The 14,900-nt window shown below is 52.4% G+C and overlaps 3 protein-coding genes across 3 annotated transcripts; all 3 read right to left on the bottom strand.

Annotated features, from left to right (window-relative positions):
* Window positions 1-192: 192 nt before the first annotated feature.
* On the bottom strand, window positions 193-9,557 carry M406DRAFT_256096 (uncharacterized protein; the record flags this gene model as incomplete). The annotated part of the gene is made up of 11 exons (XM_040917078.1): window positions 193-1,649; window positions 1,718-2,128; window positions 2,208-2,503; window positions 2,583-2,908; window positions 2,987-4,559; window positions 4,637-4,904; window positions 4,978-8,211; window positions 8,355-8,483; window positions 8,564-8,713; window positions 8,802-9,059; window positions 9,128-9,557. The coding sequence occupies 11 exons, from the start codon at window positions 9,555-9,557 to the stop codon at window positions 193-195; spliced, it is 8,532 nt and encodes a 2,843-aa protein (XP_040776272.1).
* Window positions 9,558-10,801: 1,244 nt separating this feature from the next.
* M406DRAFT_321882 (uncharacterized protein) lies at window positions 10,802-11,399 on the bottom strand. Its single transcript, XM_040919567.1, has one exon. It carries the CDS (start codon window positions 11,369-11,371, stop codon window positions 10,883-10,885), a length of 489 nt encoding a protein of 162 aa, XP_040776273.1. The 5' UTR covers window positions 11,372-11,399; the 3' UTR covers window positions 10,802-10,882.
* Window positions 11,400-12,905: 1,506 nt separating this feature from the next.
* On the bottom strand, window positions 12,906-14,197 carry M406DRAFT_355867 (NAD(P)-binding protein). The gene is made up of 3 exons (XM_040923284.1): window positions 14,092-14,197; window positions 13,517-14,026; window positions 12,906-13,428 (listed from the first exon to the last, which is right to left on the bottom strand). Exons 1-3 carry the CDS (start codon window positions 14,144-14,146, stop codon window positions 13,100-13,102), a joined length of 894 nt encoding a protein of 297 aa, XP_040776274.1. The 5' UTR covers window positions 14,147-14,197; the 3' UTR covers window positions 12,906-13,099.
* Between the last annotated feature and the right edge of the window lie 703 nt (window positions 14,198-14,900).

Below are 14,900 nucleotides of genomic sequence, written 5' to 3' on the forward strand. Positions count from 1 at the left end.
GTAACTGCATTGTTCCGCGCCTTTCCTGTGAATACAGTTGTTGAGTTTGACCTTCCACGATTTGTTGTTTACTGTTACTTTCTCAAGGCGGACAGCGAATTGTTCACAAGAATGCGAATTCAAAATACTCCTAATATACTCTGATACAGATACATAAATATGTACTCATGCCAATCATGTACAGGCATGAGATTAAGCCCCCTCACGGAGCATCCTGGGGTAGCTGGGTTGACCAGGATCGTCCATAGACTCAATCAATGCAGCAACACCACGGTTTAGCCCCATTCCCACTGCGCGTGTTGCCCATCCATGGATAGGGAGGACTTCCACATTAGTGGCCCCCGTCCTCTTCTCCACAAACTCTTTCAGGTTGTCCAATGGAATCACAATGTCGCCAACTTGGTGGACATAGGTTGCACTTCCTGCCGTCTTGGGCTTATTGTCGAACACGCACTGAAGAATGCTACTCGACGCATGCTCAACCGAAACAAAGTCCAAAGCGCCTTGCAGGTTCTTCATGGCGGGCACTGCCTTAGTCTTGAGCATGTACTCGACTAGGGAGTTCATCCAGTCGAGCTGGGCCGCGGCGTTCGCAGCATCTGCGCCCTCACGGATGATGGTAGACGGGCGGTGAATCCATGTGTTGACGCCGTGACGCTGCTGAAGTTCCTCCAGGAGGCGCTCGCTGGCCCACTTGGCAGCAATGTAGCCATGCGAGCCGTCCGTGGGAGGGTAGTGCTCGGCAACTGAGACCTCAGGGAAAGACTTGTAGTCCCCGAAGAGGGCAACGCCCACAGTGGAGAGGTAGTGGATGGGAATCCTGCGGTCCATGCAGAGGCTGATGATGTACTTTGTCGAGCCCATATTGGCATCCCTGATGGCTGGGTAGAACTTGAGATGAGAAGTATCAGCGCCGTTGTGGATCACAGCATCAGCCTCGCTGAAGATGGTGACAGCGTCCGCTTCCGACAGGCCTAGGCGCGGCTGCTCGAGATCACCCTCGAAATACATAACACGCTCATCCTTCGGGAGCTCTCCGCTCTGGAGGCGCTCATTGAGGCGGCGAGTAGCAATGCAAATGACCTTCTCAACTGAGGAAGACTTGAGCAACCGAGACAGCAAAGCGCGGCCCAAAAGTCCGCTAACTCCAGTGAGAACGATGACTCGGGGTTGAGCTGCCGCATGGTTGTTGTTTGCCAACTTCACTGCTTTTGGCAAAACAATTTCTGTGTTCCAATCAATTTTCACTGGTCCACCTCGATCGTTCTCAGGTGCAGGTGTCGTGTATCCTGTTGAACCACTGCTGCTGGATGCCGAAGAGGTTGCCTGGGAGTTATCATTCTTCGGCGTAGGAGCGGGCGTCTTTGCAGCCACCGCCTCCCCATTCGTAGTCGGTGCATCAGCCGTGGCATCACCGGCAAGCAGACTTGGTGAGACCTGGGACGCGACCAGCTCTGCAATGTCAGCCATGGTGTCATTACCCATAATCTTGAGGACCGGAATGCCGACTTCGAAGTTCTTCAAGAACCACGAGCGGATGTCCACGGAAATCAGCGAGTCCAGACCAATGCCGCTGCTTCTTGCAGCCATGAGATCCTCGTCCGACGTTGTCATTTGCAGCACATTGCGCAGTTGAGCGGCAAATGACCCTGTTTTGTCCCCATGCTGTTAGCCATGTATTCTGGTTATTGTAGCGCATTCCAATTGTTTGACTCACGTTTGACAACAGCAAGAACGTCACTCTGGGACTTGCAGCCACTGAGCTGATCCTTGATGGACGTGGCAGCTTCACTGCCCGAGTCCGCTCCAGACTTCTCCACCTGGTGAGCAATGAATGATGAGAAAACGGGGTTAGCATGCCATTTCGGCGCATCGGGGCCACCGTTGGCTGGAATATCGAGAAGACCAGTGGTCAACTCAGCCTCATCATCCGAATCAGGGCGTCCAGCATCGATACCCTCAGCGAAAAGTTGGTGGTAGTCCTGCTCCGACAAATGCATCAAAGCCATCTTGGAAACAGTCAAATCCAAGGCCTTACTGGATTCTCGCTCCATGTAGCCCGCTCCAATGATAGCACCAACGTTGAGGGCCGTAGCAGCCAAGCCGCGCTTCCTTCGTTGGGCCGCCACTGCGAGGAAAAAAGTCAGTATATACGACTTTCGACAATCCATCCAAGGGGGTAATATAGGGCTGCAGTGATCACTTACGACTGCACATGAAGGTATTGGCCGCTGCATAGTTGGCCTGGCCCAGGTTGCCGATGACACAGTTGATAGACGAGAAAAGGATGAAGAAGTCCAGTTTCTGTGTCGCAAAGATGCGATCCAGATGGATACTTCCGTACACCTTGGGCCTGAAGACATCGCTCATATGGTTGAATGACATGTTCTGGATGGAGATATCTCTCAACACCATGGCTCCATTCAAGACACCAATGATTGGAGGCAAGGTCTCGCAGATCTTCTGGTGCGCCGCACGCAGTGCAGGCTCATCAGTCACGTCGCTACACACAAGAAAAAGCAGATGTCAGCCAGAATTTCGTTAAAATATGACAGTTTCTTCTCCCTGTTGCAATGACTTACCAAGGGACAATGGTGACGTTGACGCCGTTCTGCTTGTGAGCTTTGATCCAATCCGGAGAAATGTTTGGATTCCGGCTGGTCAGCACCAGATACTTGGCACCCCTCTCGATCATCCAGTCGCAAAGGGAAACTCCCAGAGCACCGGAGAGACCACACATCCAGTACGTCTTGTCACCCTTGAAGAAAGCTGCCGAGTCCAGGCGCGTCACATTGACCGCAGGAGACTCGGACAGATTCCAGTCAATGACCGTGGCGGGGTTGACAGGGTTCGATCCACGTAGGAGATCATCAACGGTGACAACATCTGCAGCAACCGAATCAGACCACTCGAGGCTCGCATCCAAGGCTCGCTGAAGCAGTCGTCCCAGCTGTGCGGTAGAGGAAGCACTGCCCTCCCAACCAACAGCCGAGTAGAGTGTCTCTGCGGTTTCCTTCCGGCAATGAGGCGCCAGCGTGGAAAGAATCGTCGATTCATTCTCTGACTTCTCAAATTCGTGGTTGGAGAGACCAACAAAGCAAGCAGTATTAGCGGGAATGACACCAGCCACTTCAGACTTGGTCATGTAAGGAGCCAGCGTGACCCATGAGGAGTCCGAAGGCTGGCGCGAAGAATCTGCCACGAACAGGGCCTTCACATCCTTGGTAGCTGCTTGAGCAGTGATAGCCTGGGCAAGGAGTTTCGATGCATTGTGGACAACTACGGTCTCTCCACCCACAAGAGGATCAACCACGGCCAACGAGACCAGGATAGCAGCCAGCGCGGTGAGTAGTTGGCTATCTGTCGATTTGGTGAGAGGACAGAGGAGAACCGACTCTTTCTTGACCGTAATGACGGACCGAAGCGAAGGTACCAAGGCCAAACAGCGTGCCTGAGTCTTGGGGTCGGTTCCCAGGACGAGGAACTTGTGACCATAGGCCGTCCGAACAGCTGACTTGATGGCATGGCTGACTGTCAGCTTGATGGTAGTCTCGTCCTCGGCAGTAATCCCCCACTTGGAAATTTCCCTCAGGGACCACACCCCAGCATCTCTCTGTAGGACAGCGGGTGACTCGGCAATGTTGATCTGGTGGGTTGTGATAGGGCGACGAGCCGAGTTGTATCTATCGTTGCGAGCAGCGATGGGTCGGAGTCGGGGTACAATCTCATGACCCTCAGCATTGAAGGCAATTTCAGGCTCCTTGGCCCAGAGAAGGTGGCTGCTCTCCGACTCAGAGACGCCAGTGATGGCTTGGAAGCGAAGCACCATCTCGACGAGCCTATGAGGATCGAAGCTGGCCAGGTCCTCGATGTCGATGTTCTGGAAGTGCAAAGCCGGAGTCTCGTGAACAGCAGTACGAGCAAACCCAACCGTCATGTTGGAGAATGGCTCCTCATGCAGACGACCGCTGGTAACCCACAGCAGTTTCGTTGGGGCCAGGAAGATCGTCTTGAACGCCAAGAACTCCTCGGGCGTCATGTCCTTGAACACAGGCTTGTCCAGCTCTGACAAGCTGACAACAGTGCTGTCGGCACTGATGAGGCTGTGGTCCACCTCCTTCAGCGTTTCGAAAGTGTGCACTTGGACCTCCTTCATGGAATCCTGGAGTGACTTGACCAGGCGACGAGTAGGCTCCGTACTGCCTCCAACGATGACAAGATTCTTGGTAGGGGCAATAAGGGAGCGCTTGGGTACCTCAGCAGCCAGGGGCTCGCGGAGGAAAGTGACACGATCGTCAAGGGCTTGTGCAGCAAACACGGTCATACCAATAACGTCCTCGAAGCCCTTCGGAGCCGTTGAGTCGATACCAGCGAAGCCGCTCACCTTGAGCAATCGTTCCCACTCAGAAGTAGACACGAATGGCGACAGAGGGCGTCCAGTCTCTGCACCGAGCCACCAACCTGGAAGTGTTCCGAAGATGAAACCTCCAGTGCCGTGAGGCTGACCGTTGTTGCTACCATCAGCAACAACCAGGTAACCACCTGGTTTCAACAGTTTGCTATAATTGTGGCAGTCAGTTAGATGTTCCATATAGGACTATCATAACGTCAACATGAATAAATGAAAAAGGCTTACCGAAGGTTTCGCATGGTAACCTCGAGGTCGGGGGTCGCATGAATGACGAGGGAGGCCACGACGACATCGTATGTTCCCTCAGTGTATCCCTGCGCAATAGGATCCTGCCCACAGTCGAGCGTCTTGAAGACCATGCGATCCTTGTAATCAGACAAGACATCAGCAGCCACCTCGAAGAAACCACTGGACACATCCGTGAAGGTGTACGTCAGGAAGTTGGAGCCGAGGTGCTTCAGGATCCTCTTGGTCGCACCACCAGTACCGGCACCTGAAAAACGTAGTTAGTTATGCTCCGGTCATTGAACGAGATGCTCGTCTTTCTCTTCTTTATCCAAGCTTACCAATTTCAAGAATGTTGAGGTGGGGGTATCTCTCAGCCAGCTGGGAGATAGTTCTGCTCATCCACAAGCCAGACTGAAGGAAACCGAAACCGCCAGCATAGTAATCATCCAAGACATTGTTGACGCGGAACTCCTCGAGCATATTCGTCTCTCCCTTGAAGACACGCGGCATCTGCTCTCCAACGAGATGCATGACGCGAGCATCGGGCAGATCAGCGAATCGAGCCGTGGCGTTGAGCATGTCCTCCTTGGTATCGTTCAACCACTCCTTTTTAGCCCATTTGTGGTTTCCACTCTGAACTAGCTCAGTAATATGGCGAGCATACCGCAGATAGTAGTTGTGAGGTGCCTCCTTTCGTAGAGGAGAGTCTTCGGGCACTTGAAGGTCGAACTGCCGCAGGTAGTAGGTTGAGATGCGCTCCAAGGCCATCAGAATATCCTCGTGATACTTGCTCACGGTGGTGTCACGAGACGCTAGCTCGCCATCAAGCTGCGTCTTGACCCAGTGGATCTTGGAGAAGACCTTGCGGTCATCTTTGGCAGTAGCTGAGCCCATAGGAACCAGCTCGACGCCCTGTAGCTGAATGGCAGCGCAGGCGGAGTCGTTCGTATACAGGCTGACATCACCCCTGAATCCCGAAGCTTTGGGCTCTCCAAGCTTCGCATCAACTGTCATGTTGGTCATGGACTCGCAAAGCGCAGGGTTGATACGGATGTTGCCCATGCCTGTGGGCAGGTGCATCGTGAGGATCTGGTCATCGCCTGGGTAGCTGAAGGCCAAGATGAGAGACTGGATAGCACCGTCGAACTCCGCAGGATGCACCAGGACAGGGTTTCCAAACGCTTCTCGGGGCGCCGAGTGGACTGCGCAGACGCTGGTTCCCAGTTTTCTCCTCAGCTTTGACAGAGACCGGAACGGTCCGTCAAAGCCGTAGCCAAGGGTTGCCAAAAGACTGTAGAATCTCTCTGAGTCCACAGAGATCATATGGGGCGGTACAGGAGCACGCTTAGGTAGCGTAGCCTTAGACGGCTCTCCCAGAGTGATTTCGATATCAGCCTGAGCAACCAATGTCAGGTCTTCATTGGTCCCGAGACCAGCAGAATATGTGAACTTGGCATGGATTCGATCATCGCTTGGGCTGTGAATATCGGAAAGGCAAGTCGAAATCTCGATGCCGGCATCATCTTGGTTGAACGTCAAAGCCTGGTGGATCACAAAGTCCTTGAGCTCAAAGAGGCGCACGCTGCGGTCGCCTGCGACAACACGTGCCCCCTCCAGGGCCGTGCAAACATAACCTGCGGCAGGGAACACAGTCTGGCTTTGGACCTGATGGCCAGAGAGCCACTCAATCTCACTGGCTCGCAGCAAATGTCCCCAGTGCAAGCGATGTGCAGCGCTGTCGGGCAGCATGGTTCCCAATAGCGGGTTGAATGTCTGATCCTGGATCCTCATCTTTCTTGTCTTGCGCGACTCGTGCCAGTGAGATGCCTCGTGGCTCCACTGGTAACTTGGGAGTCCCTTGAGAACACGAACAGCAGACTTGTCATCGTTGACTGCCAAATCATAGGCGTGCAAGTCGACGTGTTTGTCTCCAAGGTGAGACCACAGGGAGCCAAGGCACGATGCGAAGCTCAGAATGGCATCTGATCCTCTCGACAGCACGCCGTAATACGGGATAGACTTGCCCAGTACCTCCTGCATGGTCTGGCTTGCTGGGCCCTTCAGCGTAGGGTGGGGCCCAACCTCGATCGCGAGATCGTAGTCATCTGTTTCCAGAGCCACACTGAGGGCTTGGTGAAATAGTACAGGGCTGATCATGTTATCGGCCCAGTACTCGGCACCAATGTTCATATCAGGTGTGACCTGGCGGCAGTGGACACTCGAGATCCATGAGATTTTCTGTGTGGGCTCAACTGCGCGAGCACCGGAAGCCTTGATCGCCGCAACGTAAGGAGGACCACAGTTCAACATGTGATTAGAGTGATAGGCTTTATCAACGCGAAGCTTTCGGTTGAACCTCTTTTCGTCATCCAAGATGATCTTGACCTCGTCGATGGCGTCCTCATCTCCAGAAATAGTCACACTCGAGGACGAATTCACGGCTGCGACACAAACACGACCAGCAAAGACCTCATCCGTGCAGAGGGCTTGAGCATCCTCGTCTGACATGCCCGCAGCCAACATAGCACCCATGATACCACCACCGTTCGGGCTCGCGATCTTGTCAATGAAGTGGCCACGGGAGTAGGCAACGAAGATGGCATCGCGAGCCGAGAGATAACCTGCAGCGTACGCAGCAGCCACCTCTCCAGACGAGTGACCGACGACGCCGTCAAACTGGACGCCTGCAAGTCTGAGCAGGTCGACAAGCAGAATCTGGATAGCAGTAGACAGCGACGAGAACGCGCCCTTGGTAACTCGTGAGGCATCTGCACCAGCGCAAATCTCTTCCTGAAGAGACCAGGTAGGGCGCAGATCGTCCTGAGGGAGCTGATCGAGATGGCCCTGGAGTTCCTGGATAATCTTGCGTGCGGTGGCTGATTTCTCAATTAACTCGGCACCCATGCGAGCGTATTGAGATCCCTGGCCGGTGAAGATGGCCAGGATCTTGGGCCGTTTCCCGTTGGACGGTGTGGAGAATCTTGTGCCCAACTTCTCAAGCTCGGTTCCCTCGAGTTCCTTTCTGATCTTGGCCGCTAGGTCGTCTGCCGAGGTGGCAGAAATGGAGGTCCGGTATTGGAATGCAGATCGCCGCTTCTGCAGCGTGTAGGCCAGATCGCGCACGTTGATCGAAGGATCCTTTTCAAGAAAGTCGGCGTATGCAGACAGACTGGATTGCAGTGACTTGCGCGTGTGGGCCGAGAACACAAAGGGGCTATATTGCACCGCAGGGCTTCCTGATGAGACAGCTGACGAGGACGCGGGCTCGTAGCTCTCAAGAATGGCATGGGCGTTGGCACCGCCAAAGCCGAAACTGTTCACACTGGCTCGTCTTGGCTGGCCGGGCTGAGGTTGGGGCCACGCCTTGGGTGCCTTGACGATCTCCAGGTTTTTTGTAAAAGGTGCAACCCGTTCACTCAGGTTCTCCAGCAGCATGTTCGGCGGCACAACGGAATGCTGGAGTGCCAAAGATGCCTTCAAGACAGCTGCAACACCTGCCGTGCCCTCGGTGTGGCCAAGGATGGTTTTAATAGAACCAACGTACAAAGGCTCCCCGGCCTTGGGGGCAAAATCTTGGCCGAAAAAGGCACTGGAAATGGCCTCGGCCTCGATCGGATCTCCTGCTGGCGTACCTATATTCATTTTGGTTAGAAACATTGCAAAAATGGTTTTATTGAATGACCTAGAAATGAGGAAGCCTGAAAAGGATACTCACCAGTTCCGTGGGCCTCAAAAAACTGTGGACGGTCAGATTGCTTGGTGATATCGAGTCCCGCCCTGGAGTATGTCTTGCGGATCAAGGCCTGCTGGGAGGTGGCACTTGGCATGGTAATACCGGTAGTTGCTATATATCTCAAGGTCAGCGTTCAAACACACCCCATTTAGAATGGGAACGGGGGTTTCCAATTGCATTGGATTACTCACCTCCATCCTGGTTCAAGGCCGTCTCGCGAATAATGCACTCAATGTTGTCTCCGTCCGCAATGGCTTGGCTCAGCGTCTTGAGAACGCAAGCTGCTACACCGTCGCCACGTGCATATCCATTGGCATCTTTGTCCCACATTTTACTGCGACCTAACAAGAAGCAAAAAAACCACATGCAAATTAGTCGAAGTCCAGTAAATGAAATTGGCTTAAGACCTTGCGGAAGAAAAGTACGAACCGTCGGGGGACAGCATCTTGAGCTTGCTTTCCACAATGTAGTTTTCTGGACCAAGAAGAAGATTGGATCCACAGGCGAGCGCAACTCGGGACTCGCCTGATCTGAGTGACTGAACAGCCAGGTGTACTGCCACAAGGCTAGACGAGCAGGCCGTGTCTAGTGTAATAGAAGGGCCATGCCAGTCAAAGAAGTAAGAGATTCGATTTGAAAGAATACTGCGCCCAATGCCGGTAGCAGTATAAGTGGGAGCAGTGTTCACTGAAAAGCCTGGAGGTTAGTCGATGCCGTCTTCATAATATCACTGAAATGGTTGACAAGGTACTGACAGTCGCGTAACAGGTTGGCTTCGTAGTCGCTGCACATGACACCAACATAAACAGCAGTGTCGCTACCTCGCAACTCATCAATCGTCAACCCGGCTGATTCCAGACCCTCATAGACGGTTTCCATCAGTACGCGCTGCTGGGGGTCTATGGCCTTAGCCTCAATGGGCTTGATTCCGAAAAACTCCGTATCGAAGGCTGTCACGTCTTCTTCGAGCAGATATGAGTATCGAATATTGCTGTGTCCATGATACGCCGAGTCGGGGTGATAGTAGGCATCCGCATTGAAACGAGTCTTTGGGATTTCGCTGCGGACATCTCTGGGGTTGTTCAGAAGCTCCCAGAGCTTGGAGGGCGAGGACGCGCCACCGGCGAAGTGGCAAGCACTTCCCACCATCGCTATCGGCTCGTTCACTGTAGATTTCTGGGCCATTTTGATTCTGTTCCTCGTGATAATTATTGAAAATTCGGGGAGAGAAGATGCAAGTTGAGTTGACTTTGGCGAGGATTTCAGTGACTCTGAAGGTTTGTGATAGATGCGCTATGTCTAGGCGATGGGGACTAGGTCTATCTTTAAAAAGAGATGATGAGGATGTTGACGACCGAGATATCTTCGATGGGAAATACTGATGTTGAACAGATTTTGACGAGTTCTCATCCCATACCCTTCCATACAAAAAGCTGTCTGTTATTCCAGGCGCACTGCAGACATCTAATACAATTTGTTCTATGGCTCCATCTACACCATTTCGAACACGTCGCCACACTCAGATCTGCGGCATCCGAGCTCAGCTTCCATTGCCATGCCACTATCTCCAGCTGTTTGGCCCCGATATCAAGGCCGGGAATTTTCCACCCAGCATTTTGTTCCTCGAAATAGGATTGCAGGATTAAGCCGATAGGGGGGAAATCATTGACTGCCTAGCCGTACCGTTACTGGGACCCGGTAATATGAAGTAAAAGAAACGGGGCCGGTCGCTGAAGGATTTGGCAACGTGGCGCACCCGACTGGGCAGAAAGAAGGATTTCTCATATCTCCCGAACTACGAACAGGGGTTTTCTTTGCACGACATGAGAATACCAAATCAAGTACGGAAAGATTGTGTCAGTCTATCTAGCTACAGTCTATATGCGTGTCTACAGGCTCCACGTGCAAGTCTCTGTCGATGCATGTGGAAGCACTGATCAGAGGACGGTTTCTCCGGTCCGCCGATCTCCTGCCTACGAGGACTGGTAGATCCTTATCAGTGCAATAATCCTTCGGTTTTGGCAATAAGATTCGCCTTGTCTTGCGTTGTGTTGTTGCTGCCTTCGGTGATTGTACGTACCTGTATTGGGTGTAGGGGATGTCTCTCTTTTCGTGTGTAATTTCGGAATTGCACATGCATGGCTGAATAGATTCCTGCGCATCTGGGAAAGATGTGAGCATCCAGGCTTGGTCCATTGAGTTTCTATACTTCTCTAAACGGCGTAAGTGTCGACCACTTTAAGAATCAGTATCGAGGCAAAACAGGATAGTTCTTTTTTAACCCAATGGGAATGGGTACCATTTGAGACTGACATCTTCGTTGGGTATAATTGTATTTAGTTTGAGTTGTCATTTGTCATTAATACGGAGTAGAAGATAGCATTTCATTCGAGTACAGTCACTGGGTCTGATGCGTGTGGTGAAGGTATCAACAATCCCTATGAGGGGCAACGGCCAATTTGGTCAACAGGTATCTACAAAACAATTATCTCTCCATGTTGGAATATCTATCAGTTCTGTGGGATCCGTATAACCAATTTTTGTCCATGGACCTCGCCCTTTCTTAGCATGGTCAAACCCTCAATGATACTGTCCCATCCGTTTTCCAGCTCACGGAGGGGATGTGTCTTGATGCGCCCCGACTCCATCAGCAGGTGCATTTCACGAACCCACTGCATCCCTATCTCCATGAGCTTCATATCAGCGGGTCGCGTGTACACCGAGTTGCCCATGGGCAACTCCATGTCGATGCCGAGGACCTGGAATCCCATCACCTCCTTGACCTTCACTGCACGACGTGTGCGCCATGCCTCGGGGCACTCCTCAAGACAGGCGTAGCGTCCACCGGTGCGAGCCAAGGCATTGTAGCAAATCTCCACCGATTCGGCGTCCGTTATGCAGTCCAGAACACGACGTATAGGTTTCTTTGCAAGCGCTTGGACCTCCTTTACACAATCCTTGGACGTGTACGATGCCGTGCCAACAGCTCCATATTCCATGGCCAATGCCGCTGACTTGGCTGAAGCAATTGCAATCGGGGTGTAACCCATCCTGTAGAATTTGTCAAGAATCAGCCTCAAGCCCACTTTTCCACGAGAAATACTGGTCTACAAACAGGGTCAATAGCTGGCAGGCTAACGTCCCGGAGGCCGTGCCGCCGCCGTAAACAAGAATGGGTTCCCCGGCTTGATGCGTGGGCTTAGTTGGCAGACCCTCGAGTCCCAGGGCTTCAGGGTCTGACAAGGCCAAACATAACGTCGACCACCCAACGCCAAGAGACGCAGCCTCCACATCTCTCCATGTCTTGGGAACCTCAACCAACAGGCGGGAGTCGACGACACACCACTGTGCGAAAGCACCGTTGTCGAGGTCTTTGGGGTTATACGGGAACAGTGCGCCGCACACCCTCGTACCAGCCGGGAACCGAGCTTGTTCCGACGCTTCCTCGACGATGCCGCAAAAGTCGCAGCCAGCGATGCTGCCCGGCGTGTTCAGGTGTGTGACCATCTTGTGGTCGTTCGGGTTCAATGCCACCGCTAGAACCCTCACGAGCACATGATGCTCTGTGGGGGGCTTGGGAACTGGCGCTGTTCTACTGACTTCTAGTGGGAGGTCTGGCGATGGCCCTTTTTTGGTCTGCACGATGGCGGTTTGGGTTGTCGGTACAGGCATCGTGAATAGAGACTTGATGATTGGTTGCTTGAGATCTTGGTCCGACGATGGTTATTTGATGACTATGATGCAACTCGAATCAATATTGTCAGGATATCTCGACATTGTTGTACATGTACTCGACATTTCAATAATTCATCACTTCATTCAATAGGCAACGAAGAATTTCTGACATCATGTCAAGGCGACCCCCCTGGGAATATTCGCTACGCATGCTGTGAAGCCGGAGAAGTTCAATACAGAACCAGTGTCGAATTCCTGAATGGGGAAAACTATGGAAAATCCAATCGGAACCGCACCGGGAATTACTTATGCACCGGTGACCGGATCTTACTTGCATAAGAATAAAAGGTTCTCGCACCGCACGCCACTTTTGACCCGCCGCGCCTTCATCTCGGCTATGTAAGCAATCCTACCGGCATTTGCAAGTGGGATTTGACAATTGCCTTCAGCCTCAGGATCATCTATGGCGCCAGTCAGGCCGGTTCAGGGGCAACTGGTAGCGAGAGGAAGGCATCAGCTTGTTGGATGGGGCAGAGTAGAACTCTGCTAGTCATTCTGCATCCTGCGTGCAAACTTGCTCGATTTTACAGTGTGGTGTTCTTCTCCTTTCTCGTACAGTGCTTGTAAACCAGCCCCTGCTTGTCATAGGGCGGGGAACCCGTTGTGACAGCTAGCCAAGCAGGAAATTCTTTACGGAGCGGGAAATGAGGAAATGAATACACCCAGATGAATCTAAATTTTATTGGCTGGGCACAAAGCGATTCATCATTTCTCAACGGTGCACTAGATACAAAGCATTCGAAAACATGGAGAACCCCTGGAAAACATATTTTGTGGGCAATTGTACCATTAAGGTTTCTTATCGCAGTAATTGATTTTACCACATCATGTTCGTCGTAAGATATGCAATTGCGATATTATATAAACATATATACGCAAGTTGAACTAGAACTGACAAGGCATGCCACTTCCTGGGATTTTATAGTCGTTTTAGGTTTGTAGGTATCTACAGACAGTGGCAATGAACGACTCATTCAATCAGGGCCCTTGACTTATTTCTTGTCAATAGGGGTAAGATCCTTCACCGCTTCCAGGTTGTCAAGGCGCGCCTGCGACTTCATCTTTATCAACTGAGCCGCCGTGGTAGTCAGGGGTAGCCACAGAGGAACTTTATCGTTTCGGCTGGCGACGAGGTACAGCACACCGGCCACGGCAGAAGGCGGTGTGCCGCCACCGGAAGCCGCGGCCTTCTTGACCCAAGCAGCCAGCTGACGTGCAGGCATGTCGGCCCCGTCGTAGGCCTCGTGAACCTTGATATGCTTCTTGCTTCCGTGCTCGAACTCTGTCTTTACGCCGCCAGGCTCGACGACGCAGATGTTGACTAAGCGGAGCGAGGGAAGGAAAGAAAGAAAAGAAGTCAGCTCATGGTGGCAACTCGTGTTTGTTCCCAGGAAACTTAATGGACTTACTGTTCCAGTCGGGGTGCAGTTCCCGCGCGAAAGACTCTGACCAGCCCTCCACAGCAAACTTGCTCGCGTGGTAAAAGGCCTGGCCGGGAAAAGCGGCAACGCCAGCGAGCGAGGATATATTGAAAATGATGCCACCGCGGTGCTCCTTGGACTGTCTCATCACTCGGGTGGCGTTCGTTGCCACGCGTACGGTACCGAAGAAATTGGTCTCGAGCTGGTCGTGCATTTCTTCCTCAGTCGCCGCCTCTGTGTCGCCTGCCAGCTCGTATCCGGCATTGTTGACGAGAATGTCAATGTGGAACTTGTCTCCAAAGTGGTCCGCAGCAGCCTTAAACGCCTTCCCCACCGAGACGGGAGATGCAACGTCCAGAGTTAACTTCAGAATGGAGTCGTTGTCGGGAAGATATGACAGGCTGGAGGGGTTTCGGGCTGTTGCGATGAGGCGCTGGCCGGCCTTGCTGGCGACGAGCTCTGCGATGGCACGACCAATGCCGCTGGAGCACCCGGTGACTAGAATGCCAAGATTAATTAGCCTTACTGATTAATACCAAAAAAAACAATAGGCGGTTTCGTACTGAACCAGGTAGCATCAGCTGGCAGCTGATATGGCTTAGTGTTGACTGGGTTCATTCTGCTTCACTGTTCAAGAAATGCAGACGCAATCAGAGACCATTGTCGTCGACAGCTGAGATGTATGAAGAAGACTCCCCTCACGGTAATTTAAACCTCAACAACACGTATTATACCCCGCCGCTCCGCCGGACAGGTCATACAAGCGGGCTCTAGGAGGATGGCAACAATCCCTGGCAGCAAAGCATAAGCTGCATTAGTGGTTCTGCAGGTTGCAGCCCCCTTGGAGCTGACTCAAGCATGGGCTCAGATCGACCGTTTGGGACCAACGGCAGAAACGGATTCATTTGGAAGCGGGATGGATTTCTCCCTTGAAAGCCAAGCTCTGGTTGAGACGGTCCAGCTGAGCATTAGATTAGCGGTACAGGACAAAATTCCCGAATGCCTGTGACACACGGTAACACCGAAGTAGTGGACAAGTTACCACGGTATCAGCGCCTGAGCGGGGTGGGTCGACGGAAGACCGCCGCTGTTAGCGAAGTGGCATGTTTCCAATACACGAAGACTACTGACGGAGACGCTGTCCCACGACCGGGTATCGAGTCCAACGACATCGTATTGATCGACGTTTGGCTTTGAAGAAGGAGTATGGTCGGATTGTGACGCAAATGAGGTAATCGTGGGCATTCCTTCCATAGAAAAGGGCCAATGGAAAGAATTCACATAGGTGTTGATTGATTTGGAGTAAAAACAAAGGGAAACAGTGGAATTGATTATATTGCGATTTCCCTTTTTCCCCCTTCCCAAACGGTAC

The sequence above is a fragment of the Cryphonectria parasitica genome (genome assembly GCF_011745365.1).
Source record: "Cryphonectria parasitica EP155 unplaced genomic scaffold M406scaffold_4, whole genome shotgun sequence".
Taxonomy (NCBI): Eukaryota; Fungi; Ascomycota; class Sordariomycetes; order Diaporthales; family Cryphonectriaceae; genus Cryphonectria; species Cryphonectria parasitica.

Bases quoted from the DNA above. Each gene is read 5' to 3' on its own strand.
- M406DRAFT_321882 (XM_040919567.1), bottom strand. From the start codon at position 11,371: ATGGAATATGGAGCTGTTGGCACGGCATCGTACACGTCCAAGGATTGT.
- M406DRAFT_355867 (XM_040923284.1), bottom strand. From the start codon at position 14,146: ATGAACCCAGTCAACACTAAGCCATATCAGCTGCCAGCTGATGCTACC. The intron at 14,027-14,091 runs GTACGAAACCGC...TTGGCATTCTAG, and splicing joins AGCTGATGCTACCTGGTTCA to TCACCGGGTGCTCCAGCGGC. The intron at 13,429-13,516 runs GTAAGTCCATTA...CGCTCCGCTTAG, and splicing joins ACTGCACCCCGACTGGAACA to TCAACATCTGCGTCGTCGAG.